Source organism: Poecilia reticulata, linkage group LG9, assembly GCF_000633615.1.
Source record: "Poecilia reticulata strain Guanapo linkage group LG9, Guppy_female_1.0+MT, whole genome shotgun sequence".
Lineage (NCBI taxonomy): Eukaryota > Metazoa > Chordata > Actinopteri > Cyprinodontiformes > Poeciliidae > Poecilia > Poecilia reticulata.
Genome location: NC_024339.1, coordinates 9,896,790 through 9,918,974, shown reverse-complemented (window position 1 = coordinate 9,918,974; position 22,185 = coordinate 9,896,790). Strand labels below are relative to the sequence as shown.

The following is a 22,185-nucleotide window of genomic DNA, read 5'->3' as shown; positions in this document are numbered from 1 at the left end:
ATATATAAATATTTTTTACCATATTTTATTAAGTAGTGTATTTAAAAAATACTATATTTTACAGTATTTTTTAGAATTTGGTAAAATATTTTTACCATATTGAAAGAATTGATGGTAAAATTCTGGCAACTACAGCTGCTGGTATTTTATTGTAATTCAGAGACATTGTTGTTGTTGTTTTACAGTGTAGGTAAAAGAATATTTGAAAGAGAAAATGGTTGTAAAAACAATTCAGTTAAAAAAAACTGTTTATTGCTTAAAATGCAGTGAAATTCACACATTATTTTTAGTTTGAAGTATAAAAGACATTTTTTAACATGTTAAAACAGATGAGAAATAAAACATTTCACATTAACTTTCAAAAATTAAAAATCATCTTAAATTGAGTCAACTTTCAGTCTCAAGTATGAATATATATATTTTATTATAAAATAGATGTTTTAATTGTTTTTAATTTCTATTTTTTGTCTGATACATTCATTGTTAGCCAGAATGTATTTCCTTGTGCAACATGCCTGATTTGTGAAACGCCAGTTCTCTTTTGCAGCATACGCACTGATCTATGCTCTCATCTTTTCTATCTAGTTCAAAGTTAATCCACACTTTTGACCCTTTTTGTCTGTTTTGATTAGCCAGAAATGTCCCTTTCCATCATACCGACGATCACTTTTTCATTTTCTTCCATTGAATGCTCGTTCATGCTGAACACAACGGTCAGTGTTTCACTAATCCTGTCATTTGCTTCACCTGTATCAAATATACCTGACCCAGGAGCTGCTCAGGGGTAAAAAATTACCACATTAGCTTCCCCAGCTACGTTCAACTCATGCATGAATTTGCCTTGTTAATTCAAATTAATGGAAATCAGGAGGAGAAACGAAAACGTGAGAAAGGTCGTTTGCCCTTTACGCCTGAGTGCTTACAGTGTGTGGGAGATTTTTGGCTAGTGTAATTATTCAAAGGTTTTCCTTTCGGCTTTTGGTGCAGCGCCCCCAGTGGCGAGGAGGGGAACAGTTATTTCAAAACGGTTCATTTGTTTGAAGCAGTGCAGAGTCAAATCAAGCTGCAGCAGCTGAAAATGTAACAAATGTTGCAAATACTTTTTTACTCTTATTCATTTCTTGGACTTTTTACTTCTTCTTGAGTAAAAATATGTTGAAGTATTCCTACTCTTGCTTGAGTTTTTGGAGCAATCTGTAAACCGCTGCTTTCCTGCAGGTTGCTCAGACTTTCTACATCACCATAAAGCCAGTGGACGACTCGCTGCCGCTGCTGCAGGTTCCTGGCATGAGAGTCCAGGAGGGCGTGAGGAAAACCATCACTGAATTTGAGCTGAAGGCCACAGACGCAGACACAGAGGTGAAATAATTAACATTTCATCACACCCTGCTAATGTGATTATTTTATTCACACTCTGTTGGGGTCAGCTGAGGATTTTGTGTTTCAAATCATAAAGATTTGACGTCTCGCCCAGTAATGTGATTCAGCTTTTTTGTGTCTCTGGAGGACTTTGGGATTAACCAGTGAATCTCCTTTAATGAAATCTATCCACGCCAGATTAAAACTAAATCCCATTCACAAAATTCAGGGCTACTTTAGGTCAGATATACCGTAAACTCTCTGTTGCTTGAACGTTTAGTTCAATTTAGCTTAGATCACAGGGGTCCAAAGTGAGGCCCGGGGGCCATTTGTGGTCCTTGGAGTGATTTTGTGCCACAAAATTTTAAAAAATAAAATAAATTTGGCCAGATCCGAACATTTTATTTTTAATTATTACCAAGTTAATGTTACAATACAAAATGTTAATCCCAACACAAATTATTAGCACATTTAGCATTGATTGGTAGCTCTAAAACCTTCAGTCTCTGATTGGTTGCTTTGAAGAGATGGATCTTTTCTGTCTCAACATGGTGACAGTTTTAGCAAAGATGTTCAAAACATATTTTTATGAAAGTTAGAGACTGCAGCTTTTTAAAACAAATATCTAAAACTGAAAAAACAGATTAAAAACTATTTATTTATTCAACAAATCAGGCATTGGTGTAGTCCCTTCTACATCCTGGTGTAATTGTTCTGCTGTAAAGACCAAAATACGAAGTCGTTAACGTCTGTTTTTCTCCTGGAGGCGGAGTCCGTCGTCTTCACCGTCGTCCAGCCTCCCCGCCACGGGACCATCGAGCGCAGCAGCAACGGCCAGCACTACCGGCAGACTGGCAGCTTCACCATGGACGACGTCTACCAGAACCGAGTCAGCTACAACCACGACGGCTCCAACTCGCTCAAAGACCGCTTCACCTTCACCGTGGCCGACGGCACCAACGTCTTCTTCTTGGTGGAGGAGGCCGACAAGGAGGTGTGTGTTTCTGAGTGGCAAAGTGCTTCACGTCATGAAAACACGAAAATATAAAGCCATAAAACACACAGTCAACAGCTGACTTTATTTTGTCGCTACACATCAAAGTGTTGATTAATGTTTCAGAAGCAACTCTAAACAGGAGGGCTTTTAGTCTGGATTTAAAGGAGCTCGGTGTTTCGGCTGTTTTTCAGTTTTCTGGAAGTTTGTTCCCGATTTCTGAAGCTGAATGCTGCTTCTCCGCGTCTGGTTCTGGTTCTGTGGATGCAGAGCCGAACCAGAACCAGATGACATGAGAGGTCAGGAAGGTTGCTATGGCAACAGCAGATCTTTAGGTCGTTCAGTGATTTAGAAACTAACAGCAGTATTTTAAAGTCTATTCTCTCAGTGGAAAGACTTTTAACACCGAGGCGATGTGCTCCATCTTCCTGGTTCTAGTCAGAACAGCAGCAGCAGCAGCAGCAGAGTTCTGGGTCTGGTTGACACTATTTCAGTAATCGGTGCGACTAAAGATAAATGCCTGCAGGAGTTTCTCTGGATCTTCCCAGGACATTAGTCTTTTAATCCTGCAAATGTTCTTCAGGTGATAGAAGGCCGACTTTGTAACCGTCTTTATGTGGCTCTGAAGGTTCCGGTGTAGTTTTATGGGTTTTCCAAGAGGAGCAGCTTTGATAAACTGTGACTGTTTGTTTAAGGAATCATCTTGGAATGCAAAGAGGATGGAGCTAAATTGGTGCCATAAAGTTTGTTCTCCACAAAATGTTTTTCTGAAACTAAAGAAAAAAAAAAAAAACCTGACAAAAATTGAACTCGAAATTAATTTCTGAATTTTGAAAGTGAAAAAAAAATAAACAGGTTTTTAGATGTAATATTGAACAAATTATATGGAAGGAATATTGTTTCATAGGAAGCAGATCTTTTTTAGATAATGAATGAATACCCCTCAATTTTTATCCTGTGCTATTATCTAAATTAACTTTTTTTTTTAATTTAAATTCATCAGACAAATTTCACCTGCAGAAAAAAAATGGTACGGCTCAACACCACTTGAATCACATGACTAAAGGAGCGTGATTTGATTGGCTGGAAGCCATTCGCTCAATTCACTGCTGATTATTTCGGTTTGGGTCGCCATAAAATCACATTTGAAGATAAATGTTTGCTGTCAAATTTAAAGTAAAAAAAGAAAAAAAAGCATATACATTTAACAAAAAATTTTACAAATTCAATCTAAATTTCTGATTCTTTTGAGTGCATTTTCCTACCATCACTTCAAGTGGTTGCTTCTCATGTTTTTTTTTTCCATTTTTCAGTCTGCAAATTTTATATAAGGATTCACAGCTGAATGTTAAATTTAGACAATTTAGGTCACAATGAGGAGTTTTCCTTGTGTGATTCACTGGCAGATTAAAAACAAGAAGCGAGATGAGAGTTGATTTATAAACGCGCAGCGCCGAGACGCCTCAGGGAAACGCAGCCGAACGCAGATTTGTCATGAATAAGTGCAACATAAACAGGTTGTTAATCGTCTCGTTGTGTTGCTGCCAGTTTCCCCGTGTGGCTGATTGTCTCAGCAGGAAGTGTTTTAAACACACCGAGATATTTTTAACAGTTTTGACTGAATTTCAAACTCCTCTTAGCATCTCTTACATTCATGACTTGAAAAGAAGGTAGTACCTCTATCAGAGATATTGTCATACTGTATCAACATACAACGAAAAGTAGAAACCTTTTAAATTGTTAAAATTTAAAACGTCTGAAACCGAAGACAGATTCTTTAGTTGTCTACTGAACTTAAGTTCACAGCAGGTTTTGATTCTCACATCAAATTTTTTCTCGTGGTTGTTCATAATACTAATTAAATGCAGACGCGGAAGAATGTTTTACTATTTTAAATTAGTATTATCATTTGACTTCTTTATCGTTTTTACATGTATTGGTTAGAAAAGCTCATCTAGGGACTTGTGCAGAAAATTAGCTTATGCTTAAAGCGTAGGACTCTAATCTACCACAGAGATCAATTATTAATAATCGGAAATAAACATCAAGCCTTAAAACGTAAAACTGATTGAACGTTCTGTTCTTTGTGTTTGTTGTTTTTTTGTGCGGAACCCTGAAACATATAGTGGTTTTGTTGTCAGTTGTTATGGCAACAAGAGCAAGAAAAACACTGGTTTTGAGTTGTTCTCTATTGGTTTTTCTGCGTTACTTGTCCCTTTGCTAATAATTAATACTAAATTATTAGTACCTTCGTCTCCAGGTTTGTAAATTGTTTAACCGCAGCAGCTGTGGATGGCATGTAAAGGAACCGTCTTTTTGCCGTCCAGCGTTGTGCGCAGACTCAAAGTTTCCAGATGTAAACGATAACATGCCGGGGGTCTACGATAAGCGGACACGCTTTGGACGCGCGTGTTGTCCGTTCTTCCCACCGCTCACCTGAGCTTCAATCCTCACCTCTGACAGAAACATGGCCGTCCGTCGCTGCGATGTTGGCGTCGGCTTCACGGTTGTAGTTATGATCCAGCCTGGGGGGGATCGACTCCTCTGCATGTCAGTTTAGGCCTCCCTCTCCTCGTCTCGGCTCCATCTGTCATCACTAATAGTCTGTGTGTGATTAAACTGAAGGACAGCCAGCAGGTACAGATATCCGCCTCATCCAATCACACACAAACAAACGCCTCTCAGGCTTTTGTTTATTACCTCTCCATCACCGGGGGGACGCTCACCTCCACATGTCTCCTCCGTTTGGTTTCTGGTGCTGATGTTGGAGGTGGATCTTCTCCCGCCGGCGCTGCCTTGTTATTGAATATGATATGAATAATGCATAAAGTGGATGAATGGATCGTTTAGTGGCGTGTGTCAATGTCGGCGTGATGACAGGCTGTAAAGTCTCTTGTTCTTCTGAGACACAACTGAAGGACAAGTGATTTATGTGAGGATAACCCAGATCTGCCGATCGCTGCGTGTCAGCAGATGTAAATAGTTACATTTACTGGAGGAACTTGTTTGGAAAAATTTACTTTTAGGAGTAGTTTCACTAAGCTGTACTTTTTACTTTTACTTGAGTAATTTTATTTTCTTACTCCAGTAAAAATGAATGGAAAAACAAAAATTCACCTGAGAAAGACACACACCTGCAGTTTTTGTTAAAGTTTCATAAGATTTATATTGAAGGAAACTGATTTGAAAAACTTTTGTTTTCCTGATTTTATTGTTGGTTTTTTTGTTACTTGTATAAATTATCATCATTTTGGTCCTTAAAATACAAGAATTTCCACTTAACTTCTCATTATGTAATATTTACTAAATGATTGATAATTTGATCAGTTACTTTTTGCCAAATACTTTTTTACTCTTATTTGAGTAAAAATATGTTGAAGTGTTATTTTAAGTAAATAAGTCCTTAATATTGATTAAAAAAAAAGAAAAAAAAGTTCTGGTTCCACTTCTAACAAGACATTTTCCCATAAGTGAAATAATCTGTCAGTTGAACTTTTTCATCAGTATTAAGAAATTATTGACTTAAAATAAACTCATAATTCTTGCAAAAAAAGTTACTTGTTAGTTAGTTTTCTTAATTCAAGTTTACTAAGATATTTGCAGTTGAAACTGGTGCAAAAATATGCAAACCCCCCCGCCCCCAGAAATCATTAAATTTCACACAAACTTCAGTGCATTTTTTAATCTATCTTCTTAATCCTGGTGTGTAAATTAGTCTCAGCTCAGGAACTAATCATGAAATTATGACTGCGACGGTTTGATTCTCTGCTTTCTGCACCTTTAGTACACTTAAAGGACACTTAGATGTTATAAATCCCAAAGTCTGTTTAACTCATTTATTTATAGCACTTTATTTTTAACTGAATGAGGCACCTAGTTGGGATTTCTTCTCCTACTCTTGAATTTTACGACACAAACAGAAACGTATTTGCATAACGCCTCGTCAGCAGCTCCGCTGACCAATCACAGCTTCTTAAACACTTTTAATGAGAAAAAGGAATAAAAGTACTTACTTATATATCACTGTGTAATTTCCCCACTAAGGTCACCTTGATATCTTTTTATTTTTTAAATACTTTAAAGTATTTCTAAGTGTGTTTTTATGTTTTGCAGATCGTGACAGCTGCTCCTCAGAAGTTTAAAATCGATATTCTTCCGGTGGATGACGGAACGCCGCGGATCGTCACCAACTTGGGATTACAGTGGCTGGAATACATGAACAACAAGGTACAACAAACTAAAAACAAAGTTTTAAAACGGCTTTGGACGCAAAGAAATGTTTAAAAACTGAGATGTTTTAATGAGGAAGGAAAGTTTCTAACAATCGTTGACAGAGCAACACCACATCTCTGTGTGAATAATTTCTCACCAATTAAATACAGTCTTTTTTTTTTCCACTTACCGACTCATAAATATGGAGCAAAATAAAACTTAATTCCCCCACCTGCAGGTGTTTTTTAAAAACTCATCACAAAGTAAAGCCAATTATGCAGCCTTATTTTTGTTTGTTTGTTTGAACGCTGTTGAAATGTCATTTTGTGAAATTGTTCCTCGCCTGCGCTGTTTGCGCTGCTGCTAATTAAGTCCTCTGTGTTTTATCACTTAGGCAAATTATGAAAATGCTGAACCTCTGCTTCATATCATTGGTTTTTGAGCAGGAAGCAAATCCTGTTAGCACATATTTGTGCCATTATGAGGTGTTTTTTCAGCTGCAGCCGCGCAAACATACAAGGATGTTGCTGCTGAAGTGTGAAGCTCATATTTAGCGAGTAAATAGCAGCGCGTAGCCGAGGTTATGAATAACAACGCTGATCTGCAACGAGGGTTTTAAAATCACTTTTTGCTCTTTTCTGCTGTTATATTTTTAGACATCTGTCAAAACATTCACCTAGAAAGTGTTTATTAAAGGTCAAGTACAAACCTTCCCCCCCAGCAGTTAAAAAAAATCCATATCCAACCTACATTAATATTGGAAATAACACTGCTTGCAGACATTTCTGCAAAATTTTTCATCATGATTTATTTATACAGTTTGCAAAAAGTGTTAAACTTCAATGTTTGTCTCAGTTTAACTATTTCTAATAGAGCCACCGACGACAAACTCTGACAGAAACCAAAGAAGTCAAAGCAAACTGGCCAACAACTGAAGTTGTGGGGAAAAAATGTCATGTAATTAAAGGGGACCTATTATGCAAAATTCACCTTTTGCTTGTTTTTAATTTCCATGTGGGTCTCAACTGCTTCTAAAAACAACCTAGGACATTTTTTGGCACTAGGTTAATGTTTTCTGGTGTCTGTTTCCGATTGTTGGTTTTACTGCTGTATGTGCTGTACAATGGCTGCTAGAAAAAAGTTTTGTTTTTGACTTATCATCCAGAAACATCTTGCTGCATTCTTGTTGGTTGTGCAGGAGGCTCTACTAATGCTTTTCAAAGATGTACACTTATATAATTGCACCTGTTTACAATTTTTTTTTAAATCTCTTTGCTTTTACTGGCTGATTTAATGATAAACATTTTTACAGGCCATCACTTGGTATTAAAGGCAGGTGATGTTGCAGCAGGAGGAGGATCTCTTTCTAAATGCTGACAGACTTCAGCTGGTTTCTTGGCTTTCATTATGTTGTTCATTATTTTCTTCAACGTGTTCAGTAATCACTACGTTTTTCAGCTTTGGCCTTCAGGTTTTTACAGGTTTGTCAAAATCTTCTGCAGCGAGACTGCAGACTTGAATGAAAAGCAAATTTTAACCTGCTTTTCATTCATCAGTGGAGTCTTGTGCTGTGACTAAATGCTGTCATAGTTTTGGCTGGTTTCTCGGCTTTCTATGGCTTTTTGCTCATCCTTTTCTTTAACGTATTTTTTCTTCACAAATGTCCTTCTCTGATCCGTTCCCGTTTATGTTTTCGCCAGGCCACCAATCTAATCACAAAGAAAGAGCTGCTGACGATGGACCCGGACACTGACGACGGACAGCTGGTGTATGACATCACAGCAGAGCCCAAACACGGATTCCTGGAGAGCAAGCTCAAACCTGGCAACTCCGTCAACACGTTCACACAAGGTGAAGAGGAGTTTGGTTTTCATTTCTGTCTGCTAGAAATTACATGTTCTGTGTCTCCACTTTGATTAAATTATGAGTATTGCATTCTACTTCCAGTTAGACTTAAGTCTGTTCTTTTCTTACAATCAAAAATAAATCAAAAATTGTGTTTAGAATATATTTAATGAACCAGACACGTAATGTAGCCATCTAAGATAAATTTTGTGATTTAGATTCATTGACATGATCAAGGTCAACGGCTCCATTTAATGCAAATTATATAAATTTGGCAAGAAGTGTATCTATAAAATTATGATTATCAAACCCTCTCCATACCTTTAATCTCTCATTTAAGTGAAAATCTCAAAGTGCAGCTACTACTTTTTATCTATAAATAAGAATTATTGATTTAAAACGAGCTTATTTATTTAGCTGGAAAATTACTTTTAAGTTATTTTTGTTTTATTTCAAGTGATCTAAGATATTTGCACAAGATATTTAAACTCAGAAAAAAATCTACTTAAAAAAAGTTTTTAGAATCAATGTACCTGCTTTTATTTACTTTAAGAAACGTCCTCTTTCTTGCTGAAAAGTTACTTATAACTTTGTTTTGTCTTATTTCAAGTGTACTGAGGTATTTGAACTACAGAACAGACCAAACATACTTGGTAATATTTTGTATTTTTGCAGTGCACAGGGAATAAAAGCTCCATTTATTTTCTTCAGTTTCATGTTTTATTGCTGCCCCCTTCTGTCCAGGTTTGTCACAGAGTTAAATCATCCGTAGTTTGACGTGTAAGTTAATATTCAGATACTTTACTGTTTATGAACTGTATGGTTCTTCATGCAGGACGTTCGGATCAGAGGATTTACCGTCTGCTCAGGACTTTAGATGCTCTTCAGCTGCGTCTTTCCTCCAGGTTTCCATGTTTATCCAGTTAATTTTGACTTTCAATCAGCAGGGCTCTTATTCGGAGCCTGTTTGTGTCGTGTTCGGCTTCAGGCTGCAGCCTGGAATCAGTGTCAGCCTGTTTTTATTATGAGATGTTGATCCTTCAGGCCGGAGAGAAACTCCAAACACTCATTTTAATGTGTTCAGTGTTCAGCTCCGAGTACAGAAAAGCACTTCTCCTGATGATAAGAAACAACCGATGAGTAAATAATCCCCTCTGGGCAGGAATAAATGTTAGTGAATAAGGTGAAAAGGATTTCTGGTGTGAAGTATTTACATACTGGTGTGTGTGTTTTTCCAGCTGCATGTTGCCCTCAGCGTCCTGAAGGTCATTTTAGCGTTTATGCATCTTCATTTGCCTTTTGTTAAGATTTTATATTTTCTCCAGCCTCCTCTGGGAGGAATCGGTGTGCAGGAAATATCAGCCAGCGTTGATATTCTTACTCATTTGGACCCAGAAGTGATGGAAAAAAGCCAGAGGAGGCGAATTATAAAGTAATTATTTTGGAGGAAAAGTAAAGTTAGTTTCTGTCTTCGTACTGAAGCCAGAAATACCTGCCAAGAACAAAATGGAGTCAAACTATCTGCTAATTGCAGATTTTTCAGATATTTGAGTCAAGAATTAGGAAGTTAAGCAGGCACAATATTTGTTATTCTTTTTCTGTTCTGTAAAAACATGAAATTAAAAGCAACAGCCTCAGAAATTAGTCACTTGTCGAACTTTAAGGACTTGCATTCATTTATTATTATTTCAAAAATCAACCCACAAAATAGTTTGTTTTCTTGTTTTAAGAGTCAAACTCTTACATTTGTTCGATTTGATCCTAAAGTTTTCCACACTGATATGATCCAAGAGTTCAAGCAGAAAACACAAACGAAAATAAAAATCTTGTGATGTCTTCGTTATCGGTGCAGGTTTAGGTTTTTAGATCTCTCCCATCTCGTTTTCAACCTAAAAAATAACCCAGAATGGTCATCGGCTCTTCTCGTGTTTCTGCGTTCCAGCTGATGTCAATCTGGGTCTGATCCGCTACGTGCTGCGTCAGGAAAACGTCCAGGAAACCATGGACACCTTCAAGTTTCTGGTGAAAGACAGCAAACCCAACGTGGTCAGCGACAACGTCTTCCACATCCAGTGGTCCCTGATCAGCTTTGAGCACAAGAGGTACTGCCGCACTGAACAAAGGCAGAAACGCTGCAAAAACACAAAATGTTACCAAACATCTTCAGTGCCAATATCTTAGTGCATCTGAACGAAGAGAAAAGTAACTTACAAGTGACTTTTCAGGAAGATATGGGATCTTGTTTTAAGTGAATAAATCTGTAAAATTGATTAAAAAGTACTAGATCCACTGGCAGCAGTGCCAAAAATCATTATTTATTAGTGTTGAGTTTTTTTCTTCTACTGTTTTTGTTCAGAATTGTAATTTCACAACTGAGAGACCTTGTTGTTGGTAGTTTAAAGAAGAATCTGTCATATCGGATGCTTTGTTTCCCAATCATAAATTTCAATCTTTTGTGAGAAGATTGAAGTCATTCAAGTGCAATAATTACGTTTGAGTTCACAATTTTATCAAAACAACAATAATTCTGGCTGCAGAAACTAATCTGCAAGATTGAAACCATGGCAGCCGTTTATAAGTAAAGCAATCTGCCAGTGGAGCTAGTTCTTTTTCATCAAAATTAGGGAATTATTTGCTTAACACAAGCTGCTAAAATGTCACTTGGAACTTGTTTTTCTCTCATTTCAAGTGCACTAAGATATTTGCTCTAGAAACTAAACCAAATTTACTTGATAATATTTTGTGTTTTTGCAGTGAAAATGTAAAATAACGTCTCCGTCCCTCCGATTTGCCCTCAGCTACAACGTGAGCGAGAAAGCCGGAACCGTAGCCGTGACGGTGAAGCGCAGTGGAAACCTCAACCAGTACGCCATCGTCCTCTGTCGCACCGAACAGGGCAGCGCCGTTTCCACCAGCAGCACCGGAACGCGACCCGAACAGCAGGACTACGTGGAATACGCCGGACAGGTGCGCTGTCGAAGGAACCAGAGATTTATGTCAGATGCGTCAAACTTTTTGTCATGTGGGTCAAAATTGACAGGTCAGCAGTTTTCACAGGCCAAAAAAAAAAAAAAAAAAAGAATAAATAATAGAAATGTTAAAATAAAATGAAACAATTGCGTGATTTTTTTTTTTTTTCCTTGTAGATCCAAAACTTAAAAATGATTTTGCACATTTTCTTTATTAAAAATATGTCGTTTAGTTTTATAATTCTTTTGGGCTTGATTGAACAAATGTGTTATAAGAAACATATTTCAGTTTCTCTCTTTTTAATCACTTATTATATTTAGCCAAGTTTAATAAATTAAATAAAAGCTGACTTATGTACAGCAAAGTTGGTTTTTCAGTAAAAGTCTGTGAATACACTCAATTCTGCTGATTATAACAGTTTGGTTATAAATATTTTCAACTGTAAGAAAATTATATTGGTAATAATTTCACATAATTATAAATAAAAAGTTTGTATCATCCTCGAATGGCAGCTGAGGGCTGCAAAAAATCACTTCAAGAGCCACAAATGGCCCGCAGGCCACGCTTTAGACTCCGCGGTTCTGTATCTTTCTTAAAAACTCTCGTCTCCTGGTTCTTCAGGTCCAGTTTGACGAACGCGAAGACACCAAGGTTTGCACCATAGTGATCAACGACGACAAGGTGTTTGAGGGGATGGAGAGCTTCCACGTGGAGCTCAGCATGCCGGTGTACGCGCTGCTCGGGGCAAACACGCGCGCCGTCGTCAACATCAACGACACGGAGGACGAGCCAACGCTGCAGTTTGACAAGAAGACTTACCACGTCAACGAAAGCAGCGGCTTCTTCAGCGCGCCCATCGAGAGGAAAGGTAGAGAGAGAAAGAGTAGCGATTGGTTTCATGATTTGGTGATGAATGCAAACAGAGATCGACCCTCAGAGTTAGACGGGTAACTAAATATGTTGGGTAACTAAATCTGTCGACTCTGAGACGTTTTTCCTTCTTTGGATTGGAAGTTTACATCACTTTGGATCATGACGTTTGCAGATGATATTGGAATATTAGCTGAAAATGGGGGAGCAGGTGGAAGAGAGTAACAAGCTAAATATGTAGCCTGCTTGCTAAATGTTTAGATCCATCCATCCATTTTCTTGCACCCTTGTCCCTTAGTGGGGTCGGGAGGAGTGCTGGTGCCTCTCCAGCTAACGTTCCGGGCGAGAGGCGGGATACACCCTGGACAGGTCGCCAGTCTGTCGCAGGGCAACACAGAGACACACAGGACAAACAACCAGGCACACACATTCACACCTAGGGACAATTTGGAGAGGCCAATTAACCTGACAGTCATGTTTTTGGACTGTGGGAGGAAACCGGAGTACCTGGAGAAAACCCACCATGCACAGAGAGAACATGCAAACTCCATGCAGAAAGACCCCAGGCCGGGAATCAAACCCAGAACCTTCTTGCTGCAAGGCAACAGCTCTACCAACTGCGCCACTGTGCAGCCCTAAATGTTTAGATAATAAGCTAAATATTTGAAAAGTAAATGTTTAGCTTATAAATAAATATTTAGTCAGGTTAATTATTTAATTTGGGGCTAAATAACTTGTTTAGAAAACAATAACTCATTGTTTAAATTAAATGTTTAAATTGAAAATTAAATGTTTAATTTGAAAAATTTTCTAATATAGACATTTAACTTGGAACTAAATGTTTAGTTAAATTGATATTTCATTTGGAGCCAAATATTTAGTTCAGAAGTAAACATTTAGCTGGGAACTAAATATTTAGCTTGCAAAATAAATAAAAACTAAATATTAATATCCCAACTAGTGTAGATGGGAACCAGTTGGGAAATTATTTAGTTTGCAAAACTAAATATTTAGTTAAAATCAATCAAATTTTATTTGTATAGCACATTTCAGCAGCAAGGCATTTCAAAGTGCTTTACATAATTAAAAACAGAAACAGAGTCGTGTAACATTGAATAAACGGTAAGAAAGAGAAAGAGATAATAATAATAATAATAATAATAATAATAATAATAATAATAATAATAATAAATGAAAAGTAAAATAAAAGTTTAATTTTGAGCTAAATATTTGTTTACAAATCAAATATTTAAATATTTGAGTGTGTGTGTTCTTGTTGCTTCTCTCTATAAATGTAGCACCAAATAAAAAGAATGACTCTGCTTCTGTTGTTTCTGGTAAAGTGACAGATGTTGTCAGATTGTTGCTTCGTCGCCTCACCTCTTCCATGTCTGAACTGCCTTGGACCTTTTCACGCAGGCGACGCCTCCAGCACCGTGTCGGCTCTCTGCTACACCGTCTCCAAGTCGGCGAAGGGCAGCAGCCTCCACGCCCTGGAGTCCGGCTCCGACTACAAGAGCCGAGGCATGAGCGGCGACAACCGCGTCATCTTTGGGCCCGGCGTCAGCATGTCCACCTGCGACGTGAAGCTCGTCGACGACAGCGAGTACGAACTGTCCGAGGAGTTCGAGCTGGTGCTGTCGGACGCCTCCGACAACGCCCGCGTGGGCGATGTGTCGTCAGCCAAGGTCGTCATCGACGGACCCAACGACGCGTCGACTGTGACGCTTGGAAATGCGACCTTTACGTTCAGTGAAGATGCTGGTGTGAACTTCGCTCTCGCATCCAGATGGATGTGTTTGGTTTCTCTGCCGTGGATCCGGTTGTGTTTTTGACCCGAGTTTGCTGGGATCTCTTTTGCCCAGGAACCATAGAGATACCGGTGTTGCGCCAGGGAAGCGACCTGTCCTCTGTGACGTCTGTGTGGTGCGCTACCAGACCTCTGGACCCGCCGTCGGCCATCCCGGGAGTCGACTACATCCCCAGCTCCAAGAAGGTGGAGTTCAAACCTGGGAAAACTGAGGAGGTACCAACACACACCTGGTGGTGGTCAGAGTCGGGTAGCAACTAGTTTACAATTAACTTTTTGGAGAAAATTTACTTTTAGGAGTATTTTTACTAAGCTGTACTTTCTACTTTTACTTGAGTAATGTTTCTATGAAGTATCTCTGCTCTTACTTGAGTCAAATTTCTGGATTTTCTACCTACTGAATGAAGAACAAACATGTTTTAACCGGAAATCCACCAGACTCAGACACACCTGCAGTTTTTGTTAAAGCTTCATAAGTTTTTTGCTGAAAGAAATTGATTTAGAAACATTTCATTTTGTCTGATTTTGCTGCTTTTATTGTGTGAAATATTGTAATTTTGGTCCTTAAAATACCAAGATTTCCACTTATATGTCGGCCTGTCTGATGATGTCATTTTAATGATAGTTTTATAGGTTGATATTTTAAAAACCAAAATGACAATAATTCATATAAGTATCAAAAAATAACAAAATCAGACAAAAGAAAATTTTTCCAAATCAGTTTCTGTCAATAACAGCAAAAACTGCAGGTGTGTCTGAGTCTGCTGGATTTTTGGTTTAAACATGTTTGTTTTTTATTCAGTGGGTAGAAAATCCAGAAATTTTACTCAAGTAAGAGCAGAAATACTTCATAATAAAATTACTCAAGTAAAAAGTACACTGTAGTGAAAATACTATTTATTTTTTTAAAGTAACTCAAGTAAATGTAACTAGTTACCACCGACTCTGATCATTTCCAAACCTTCCTCTGGTTTTTGTTTCTTAGACCTGCAGTTTGACCATCATGGACGACATTCAGAACCCGTCCATCGAAGGTCCAGAGTCCTTCATTATCTTCCTCAGTTCTCCGCAGGGGGCCGTCCTTCAGGAACCCTACGAAGCCGACATCGTCATCACCGACACCTTCCAGGACAGTATGTAGCGAGCCCTCCGCACCGTGTTGCTCTGGTTTGGCTCATCACTAAAACCAGCTGCTTCTCTCAGTTCCTACCATGCAGTTTGGCAAAACCTCCTTCACCGTGAAGGAGAAGGACACCGTCCTCCATGTCCCCGTCATCCGGACCGGAGACCTGTCCTTCAAGTCGTCGGTGCGGTGTTTCACTCGGACCCTGTCTGCCATGGTGATGGATGACTTTGTGGAGAGGAGGAACGCTGACGAATCCCGAATCACTTTCCTCAAAGGAGAGAAGGTGACGTGTTGACCCAGACGTTGTGCCGAATCCTGTGTGTGGGATTAAATCTGCGTTGGTCCATCAGGTGAAGAACTGCACGGCTCACATCAACGACGACTCTGTTTTCGAGACTGAGGAGGAATTCCAGCTCCAGCTCGGAACGCCGCAGGGCGACCACTGGAGCGGGGCGATGATTGGAGCCAATGACATCGTGACGATCACCATCACCAATGATGAGGATGGTAAACGCAGCCTGAATACACTCAATGAATGGCTGAAACGATTAATCAAATTAACTGTGATTAATCGATTAGTGACCTAATCGCCCACTAAATTAGTAATCAAATAATCATTAACTAGATTACACAGGCTCAAAAAATAGGCTGATTGCTGAAAGATCAATATATTTAAAGCCGTAACACATTTCAGAATTAGGATTAAAAAAATCTTTACCTGTAAATACGTTATACCCAGAACTCCTCAAATTGCAGTTTTAACTTCACCTGGTTAAAATCCTGTAAAAACATAAATCTCCTATCAACCACCTTTTGCTATCTAATTATTAATTGGTTAATTGGAAAAATAATCAACAGATCAGCCACAAATTCTTAAGTTTTAAAACCTGGAAAACTAAATCTTTAGACATTTTTGGTTGGAGACAACAAAACATTTTTTTGAAAATATGCAAATGTACATTTTAAGCTCACAAAGTTAAGCATAGTTATTAATTGATTAAGGCTGAAAAGGTAAATCAGACTAATCGCGGTACCGATGTTAATGCTGACCTGTCGCTCATCTTCTGCTCCTCCAGCTCCCACCATCGAGTTTGAACAGGCGTCCTACCAGGTCAGGGAGCCTCCCGGCCCAGACGGCGTCGAGGCGCTCAACATCAAGGTGATCCGCCACGGAGACCTGGACCGAACGTCCAAGATCCGCTGCAGCACCAGGGATGGATCGGCCCAGTCTGGAGTGGACTACAATCCCAACAGTCGGGTCCTGAAGTTCACGCCTGGTGAGTGGAGAGAACCTGTGATGCAGCTTCCAGAGTGTGATTAAATATCTCTGACTCTGTTTGTTGCTTTAAAGGAACGGACCACATCATGTTCAAGGTGGAGATTCTGTCTAATGAAGACCGAGAGTGGCATGAATCCTTCTCCCTGGTGCTTGGTCCTGATGATCCGGTGGAGGCCGTGCTCGGTGAAATCACCACGGCGACGGTGACGATTCTGGACCAGGAGGCTGCAGGGAGCCTCATCCTCCCCGCCCCACCAATAGTAAGGAAAACCTCTTAGAAGCATCTCACCTTTAAAGGTGACCGATTATGCTTCCTTGAACAGGTCAGGATATGTTTATGGGCGATACAGAACATGTGTACTACATTTTTTCTCTCAAAATATTTCTTAGATAATGAGATTTTTAGTCTGATCAGTTCTGAATGAGCTGTTTTAGGGCTGCTGCTGCTGCTGCTGCTGCTGCTGCTGCTGCTGGCTATGCCTCCCAACTCAACGTTTACACTCACATGTGAGAATGACTGCAAAAGATGCACAATTATGCAACTACGCATCTTTGAAAAGCAGTAGTAGAGCCTCCTGCATAGCCAACATGAATGCAGCAAGTGGTTTCTGGATGTTAAGTCAACAGCAAAACACTTGTCTTTTCCAGCAGCCATTGTACATCAGTAAAACCAGCTGACCAAATGTCAAATCTGACTTAACAACTGGGAGATTTTTTATTTTCCAGAAACCCAAAATCATTAACTTATTAACAAAAAAAAACAACTATTGTGCTTTTAAGAGCTTGGGGTGTTTTTGGAAGCAGAAGAAACCCAAATGGAAGTACAAAAACGTGTTTTAACTTAATATTTCCCTAAGACGGATGAAAAAGCTGCTTGTTTCAAATAATTCATTAATAACAAGGAAAAATGTTTCGCTATAAGTTAGATAATCTGCCAGTGGGACTAATATGTTTTTCCAATATTAAGGAATTATTTTCATAAAACAAGCTCATAATTCTTGCAACAAAGTTACTACTAAGTTAGTTTTGTCTTATTTCAGGTGTATTAAGATATTTGCATTAGAAACTGGACCAAATTTACATGATAAGATTTTTGTGGTTTTGCAGTCCAGCAGCCATTGTACAGCACATACAGCAGTAAAAACAAATGACCAAATGTGCTGGATCTTTGCTTGGGTTGCTAGGTAACGGGAAGTCTACTGGTTTTTGAAACAGACACCAAATAACATTCACTTATTGCAGTGACGTATGTGTATCAGTGACGTGTTGTGAGGTTCATAGCTGGTGAGGCACCGACTTAATTATAATCGGATTTACAAATTTGGACCCCCTGCATGTTATTGTTTACATAAGGAAATTTCACGCATGCGTACACTGCTGGAGGGCAAAAAGACTATTCTTTAACGTGATGCTTAGCTGCGCCGCCGCTGCAGAATAATTCCGTTATTTCAATCAAACTTAGACATGTAGATATTATTAATTTTATTATTAAATTTAATTTTTGTGCTTAACAGCAAAGGGAGAAACCGTTAAAGTACAACTCAAAACCACGTTTTTCTCGCTCTCTGTATCAGCGCAGCTACTGTATGGCTAGATCACTGTTACTGTCTCTTACTCTGCAGTTGTGGAGTCACAATGTCTGGGATCATGAGCGCCCCCTGCCATGAGGMAAGAGAACTGCCTGCCTCACCTCGAATCTGTTCTCTGCCGTTTCTGATCGCTCCTCAGCACACGAAACACGTTACACACACAGTTGGTGACAATAAAAAAACAGTACATTAAATACATAATCTAAATTATGGAAAATCTGTTCATACATTAAAGGTTTTTAACCATTTTATTGGCGACGTACAGACAGGAGGAGCATGCTCTCATAGAATGGCAGCCAGTGCAGTTAGTGAGAGGTTGATCAATCCCAGGTGAGGCTCAGCTCGCTGCTGCCTCTCCGGCTTCGCTCCCAAGCATTTGAATGAGAAAATGCGAAAATTTAGCGATTTTGAAGAAAAATAACATCAGATTTGTTTAAATTAAATGAAAAATAGGTACTTTATAGTACAAACCACAGGGTGAAAATACCTTTATAAATGATTTTTTTATTATATATTATTTTTTCCCCTGACCGCACGTCACTGACTTATTGCCAAGAGAAAGGTGGGGTGTATTTTTTAAGTGTTTGGGTTGTTTTTAGAAGCTGCAGAGACCCAATGGAGGTACAAAAACATTAAAAATTAAAATTTTGAGCTTAGTAGGTCACCCCTTTAACACATTTTCAGAAGTCGCAGCGTTAACACGAGTTTTCCCGCTTCCTCAGGTGGTTTCACTGGCCGACTACAATCACGTCCAGGAGGTGACCAAAGAAGGCAGCAAGAAAACTCCATCTCCTGGCTACCCTCTGGTCTGCGTGACGCCCTGTGACCCCCACTACCCGAAGTTCTCCGTGATGAAGGAGCACTGTGAGGAGGCGGGAATCAACCAGACACAGGTTCACTTCTCCTGGGAGGTGGCGGCTCCCACCGACTCCAGCGGAGCGCGCTCCCCGTTTGAGACGGTGACGGACACAACGCCGTACACCAGCGTCAACCACATGGTGAGGCCAGATGGTTTCCTGCGCTCAGTCAAAAATAAGGTTACAATTCAGGTCAGCTCAACCTCCGTTAGGTAGCAAAAGCTTCTGCAACCAGAACAGAGTTTCAGATGTCTTTGGTGGGTATTTAATGTTCAGTTTTTATGAAGCAAACAACGGCAACAGACACTTAAAGACGATAATAAAGTCAGCCTTCTATCAGCTGAAGAACATTTTCAGGATTAAAGAACTAATATCCCATCTAGATCTAGAGAAACTCATCCTTTCGTCTCCATCCATTCGTAGGTATTTGGGCTCTGGTTAAGGAGCATGTTGGACAGGTCAGAAAGACTAGAAGGCCTCCACTGTTTCTCTAAACCTTCGTTGTTTCGTTCCCCTCAGGTTCTGGACAGCATTTACTTCAGCCGTCGCTTCCACGTCCGCTGTGTGGCTCAGGCCCGGGATAAAGCCGGCCACCTGGGAACGCCCCTGCGGAGCAACATCATCACCATCGGCACGGACGGCTCCATCTGCCACACCCCCGTTACCACGGGAACCGCCAGAGGCTTCCAGGCCCAGTCCTTCATCGCCACGCTTAAATACCTGGATGTGAAGCACAAAGAGCACCCCAACCGGTTCGTACTCACTGATGAACAGTTAACATGTCACCAGGTGACTCCGAACCCATCCAATCACAAACTTCCTCCAGCTGAACAGAAACAAAACTGAGTTGACGCACAGCTTCAGTTACGACAACTGGAAACCAGAGATCAGGCCTTAAATCTGGGTGTTGACCTTCAGATTGCTTTTGATTAATAATAAATGAAACATTAATCAACATTTTGATGTGTAATGAAGGCAAAATGTATCGTTTCTTTTGCTAATTGTGTTTTTCATGTTGTAAAGCACTTTGAACTGTATTGTTGCTGAAATGTGCTACAAAAAAAAACGATTGATTTTTCTAAAAAAAAAAAAAAAAGTAACCGTTCTGCTTTGTTTTCTTTTTGTTTTCCTCCTCGTTCAGCATCCACATCTCAGTGCAGATCCCACATCAGGACGGCATGCTGCCGCTGGTGTCCACCATGCCGCTGCACAACCTGCACTTCCTGCTGTCGGAGTCGATCTACAGGCAGCAGCACGTCTGCTCCAACCTGGTCACCATCAGAGAGCTGCAGGGCATTTCTGGTCAGTCAGAAAATTATTACATTTTAATGATTTGTTTTCCAGGTTTGGAAAGTCCTTGATTTCCAAACATTAAGAAAGAATGCCACCTGACTGTAGTTTGTTGACTCAATCTATTACGTTGTTGATCTGTATTTCCATATAATGCTACACCTGTTATAGTTCTACTTAATCTTCTTTTTTAATATATTTGTATATTCCTTTTTTATTTTCACAAACAAAAACACATAGAGACAGAAGTTTAACCGAAGTTGTATGATTTATTATAATAAATATAGATATTATAATCCAAGAATTGAAAACTAAAGTAAAAACATATGTTTATTTAAAAAAAAAAAAAAAAAAGGAATGTGGTTGATTATTATATAAATTATATAAAAATTTATTTGAAGCTAACTTTAGTTAATTCACTGTAAAAACACAAAATCTTACAATGTATTTGTGGTTTAGTGTCCAGTAAAAATATCTTTATAAACTTGGAATAAGACTAAACTAAATTACAAGTAACATTTCTGCAAAAACTGAGCTTGTTTTCATTAAATAATTTGTTAATATTGATTAAATAAACAGGTTACATTGGCAGATTATTTCACTTAAAACGAGGAAAAACTTGTCTGCCAATGGAACCAACACTTCTTTCCCAATTTTAAGGAATTGTTGACCCAAAACTCCTTTATCTGGCTGAAAAATTACTGCAAACTCAACCAGAAATACTTGGTAAGATCTTATGTTTTTGCAGTATTTGTATTGGTTTTAACTCTCTTACCTTGAAGAATATTTACTTGAATTTTAATGTGGGGAAAAATGAACAAAGCCTGTTTAGAGGCATTTCAGAGAGTTTAATTTGTTAAAATGTACCATCCTCCCTCCTAGTTCTGTGGTTTAATGAGAATCACTGTCCTTCCACAGAGTCTGGCTTCCTGGATGACGTTTCCTACGACAGCATCTCTCTTGGTCCAGGCTACGACCGCCCCTACCAGTTTAACCCCAACGTCCGAGAGGCCAAGAGCATCCAGCTCTACAAGCACCTGAACCTGAAGAGCTGCATCTGGACCTTTGACGCCTACTACGACATGACCGAGCTCATCGACGTCTGCGGCGGCTCCGTCACCGCTGATTTCCAGGTGGGTCAAGCATAACTTTGTTCTAGATGTAGGGTTACCGGATGCACCGATCCCATTGTTACGCTTCCGATACCGGTACAGATATCTGAGGTTTACTACCGAACCAATGAAGAAAAACATTGCTGGATTAGCTTGAAATTTCTTTTCTGCGATAACGCAGTACCAGTACAGCTCACTAAGACGCACCAGTAGCTTCACAGCTTCGCCGAACATCTAAGAATAACACAACTTCAGTTTACTCAGTCAGTTCAATGAATGGATAAATGGAAGGATGGATTCTGTTTTCTTCTTCCATTCTTATTCGGAGTGGGAAAGTGTTCGAAAGGGGACGAATTATGCTAAATTCACATTTTGCACATTTCTGTTCCTCTATATGTGTCTCTGCTGTTTCCAAAAACAGCCCAAGCACTAAAAAGACTCACCAAGCTGGTTTTGTCAATAAGATCGTGTTTTTTGGTGTCTGGAAAGTGAGCCATTTCAGAAACCTCCTGATTGTTGAATCACATTTGACATGCACTGCACCATTACCTAGCAACCCTAGCCAAGTCAAGCCTGTTACCTAGCAACCCTAGCCAAGTCAAGCCTGTTACCTAGCAACCCCAGCCAAGCCAAGCCTGTTACCTAGCAACCCCAGCCAAGCCAAGCCTGTTACCTAGCAACCCCAGCCAAGCCAAGCCTGTTACCTGGCAACCCCAGCCAAGCAAAGCCTGTTACCTGGCAACCCCAGCCAAGCAAAGCCTGTTACCTAGCAACCCCAGCTAGGGGGTTGCTAGCTGGTGTTGCTAGCTGGCAACACCAGCTTGGCTTGGCTGGCAACACCAGCCAAGCCAAGCCTGTTACCTAGCAACACC

The 22,185-nt window shown here is 39.5% G+C and overlaps 1 protein-coding gene across 2 annotated transcripts in view; it reads left to right on the top strand.

Annotated features, from left to right (window-relative positions):
* Nucleotides 1-22,185, top strand: part of fras1 (Fraser extracellular matrix complex subunit 1) — a 271,118-nt gene that overhangs the window by 233,621 nt on the left and 15,312 nt on the right. For both annotated transcript variants that reach the window (XM_017306806.1, XM_008417773.2), the window contains 18 exons: nucleotides 1,219-1,359; nucleotides 2,126-2,353; nucleotides 6,467-6,580; nucleotides 8,266-8,416; nucleotides 10,353-10,512; nucleotides 11,209-11,377; nucleotides 12,002-12,248; nucleotides 13,670-14,014; nucleotides 14,116-14,276; nucleotides 15,046-15,193; nucleotides 15,264-15,469; nucleotides 15,537-15,693; nucleotides 16,263-16,463; nucleotides 16,538-16,725; nucleotides 18,777-19,052; nucleotides 19,431-19,663; nucleotides 20,053-20,213; nucleotides 21,120-21,334. In XM_017306806.1, the coding sequence (XP_017162295.1) occupies nucleotides 1,219-1,359; nucleotides 2,126-2,353; nucleotides 6,467-6,580; nucleotides 8,266-8,416; nucleotides 10,353-10,512; nucleotides 11,209-11,377; nucleotides 12,002-12,248; nucleotides 13,670-14,014; nucleotides 14,116-14,276; nucleotides 15,046-15,193; nucleotides 15,264-15,469; nucleotides 15,537-15,693; nucleotides 16,263-16,463; nucleotides 16,538-16,725; nucleotides 18,777-19,052; nucleotides 19,431-19,663; nucleotides 20,053-20,213; nucleotides 21,120-21,334 (3,501 nt within the window). The remainder of the gene's footprint in view (nucleotides 1-1,218; nucleotides 1,360-2,125; nucleotides 2,354-6,466; nucleotides 6,581-8,265; nucleotides 8,417-10,352; nucleotides 10,513-11,208; nucleotides 11,378-12,001; nucleotides 12,249-13,669; nucleotides 14,015-14,115; nucleotides 14,277-15,045; nucleotides 15,194-15,263; nucleotides 15,470-15,536; nucleotides 15,694-16,262; nucleotides 16,464-16,537; nucleotides 16,726-18,776; nucleotides 19,053-19,430; nucleotides 19,664-20,052; nucleotides 20,214-21,119; nucleotides 21,335-22,185) is intronic.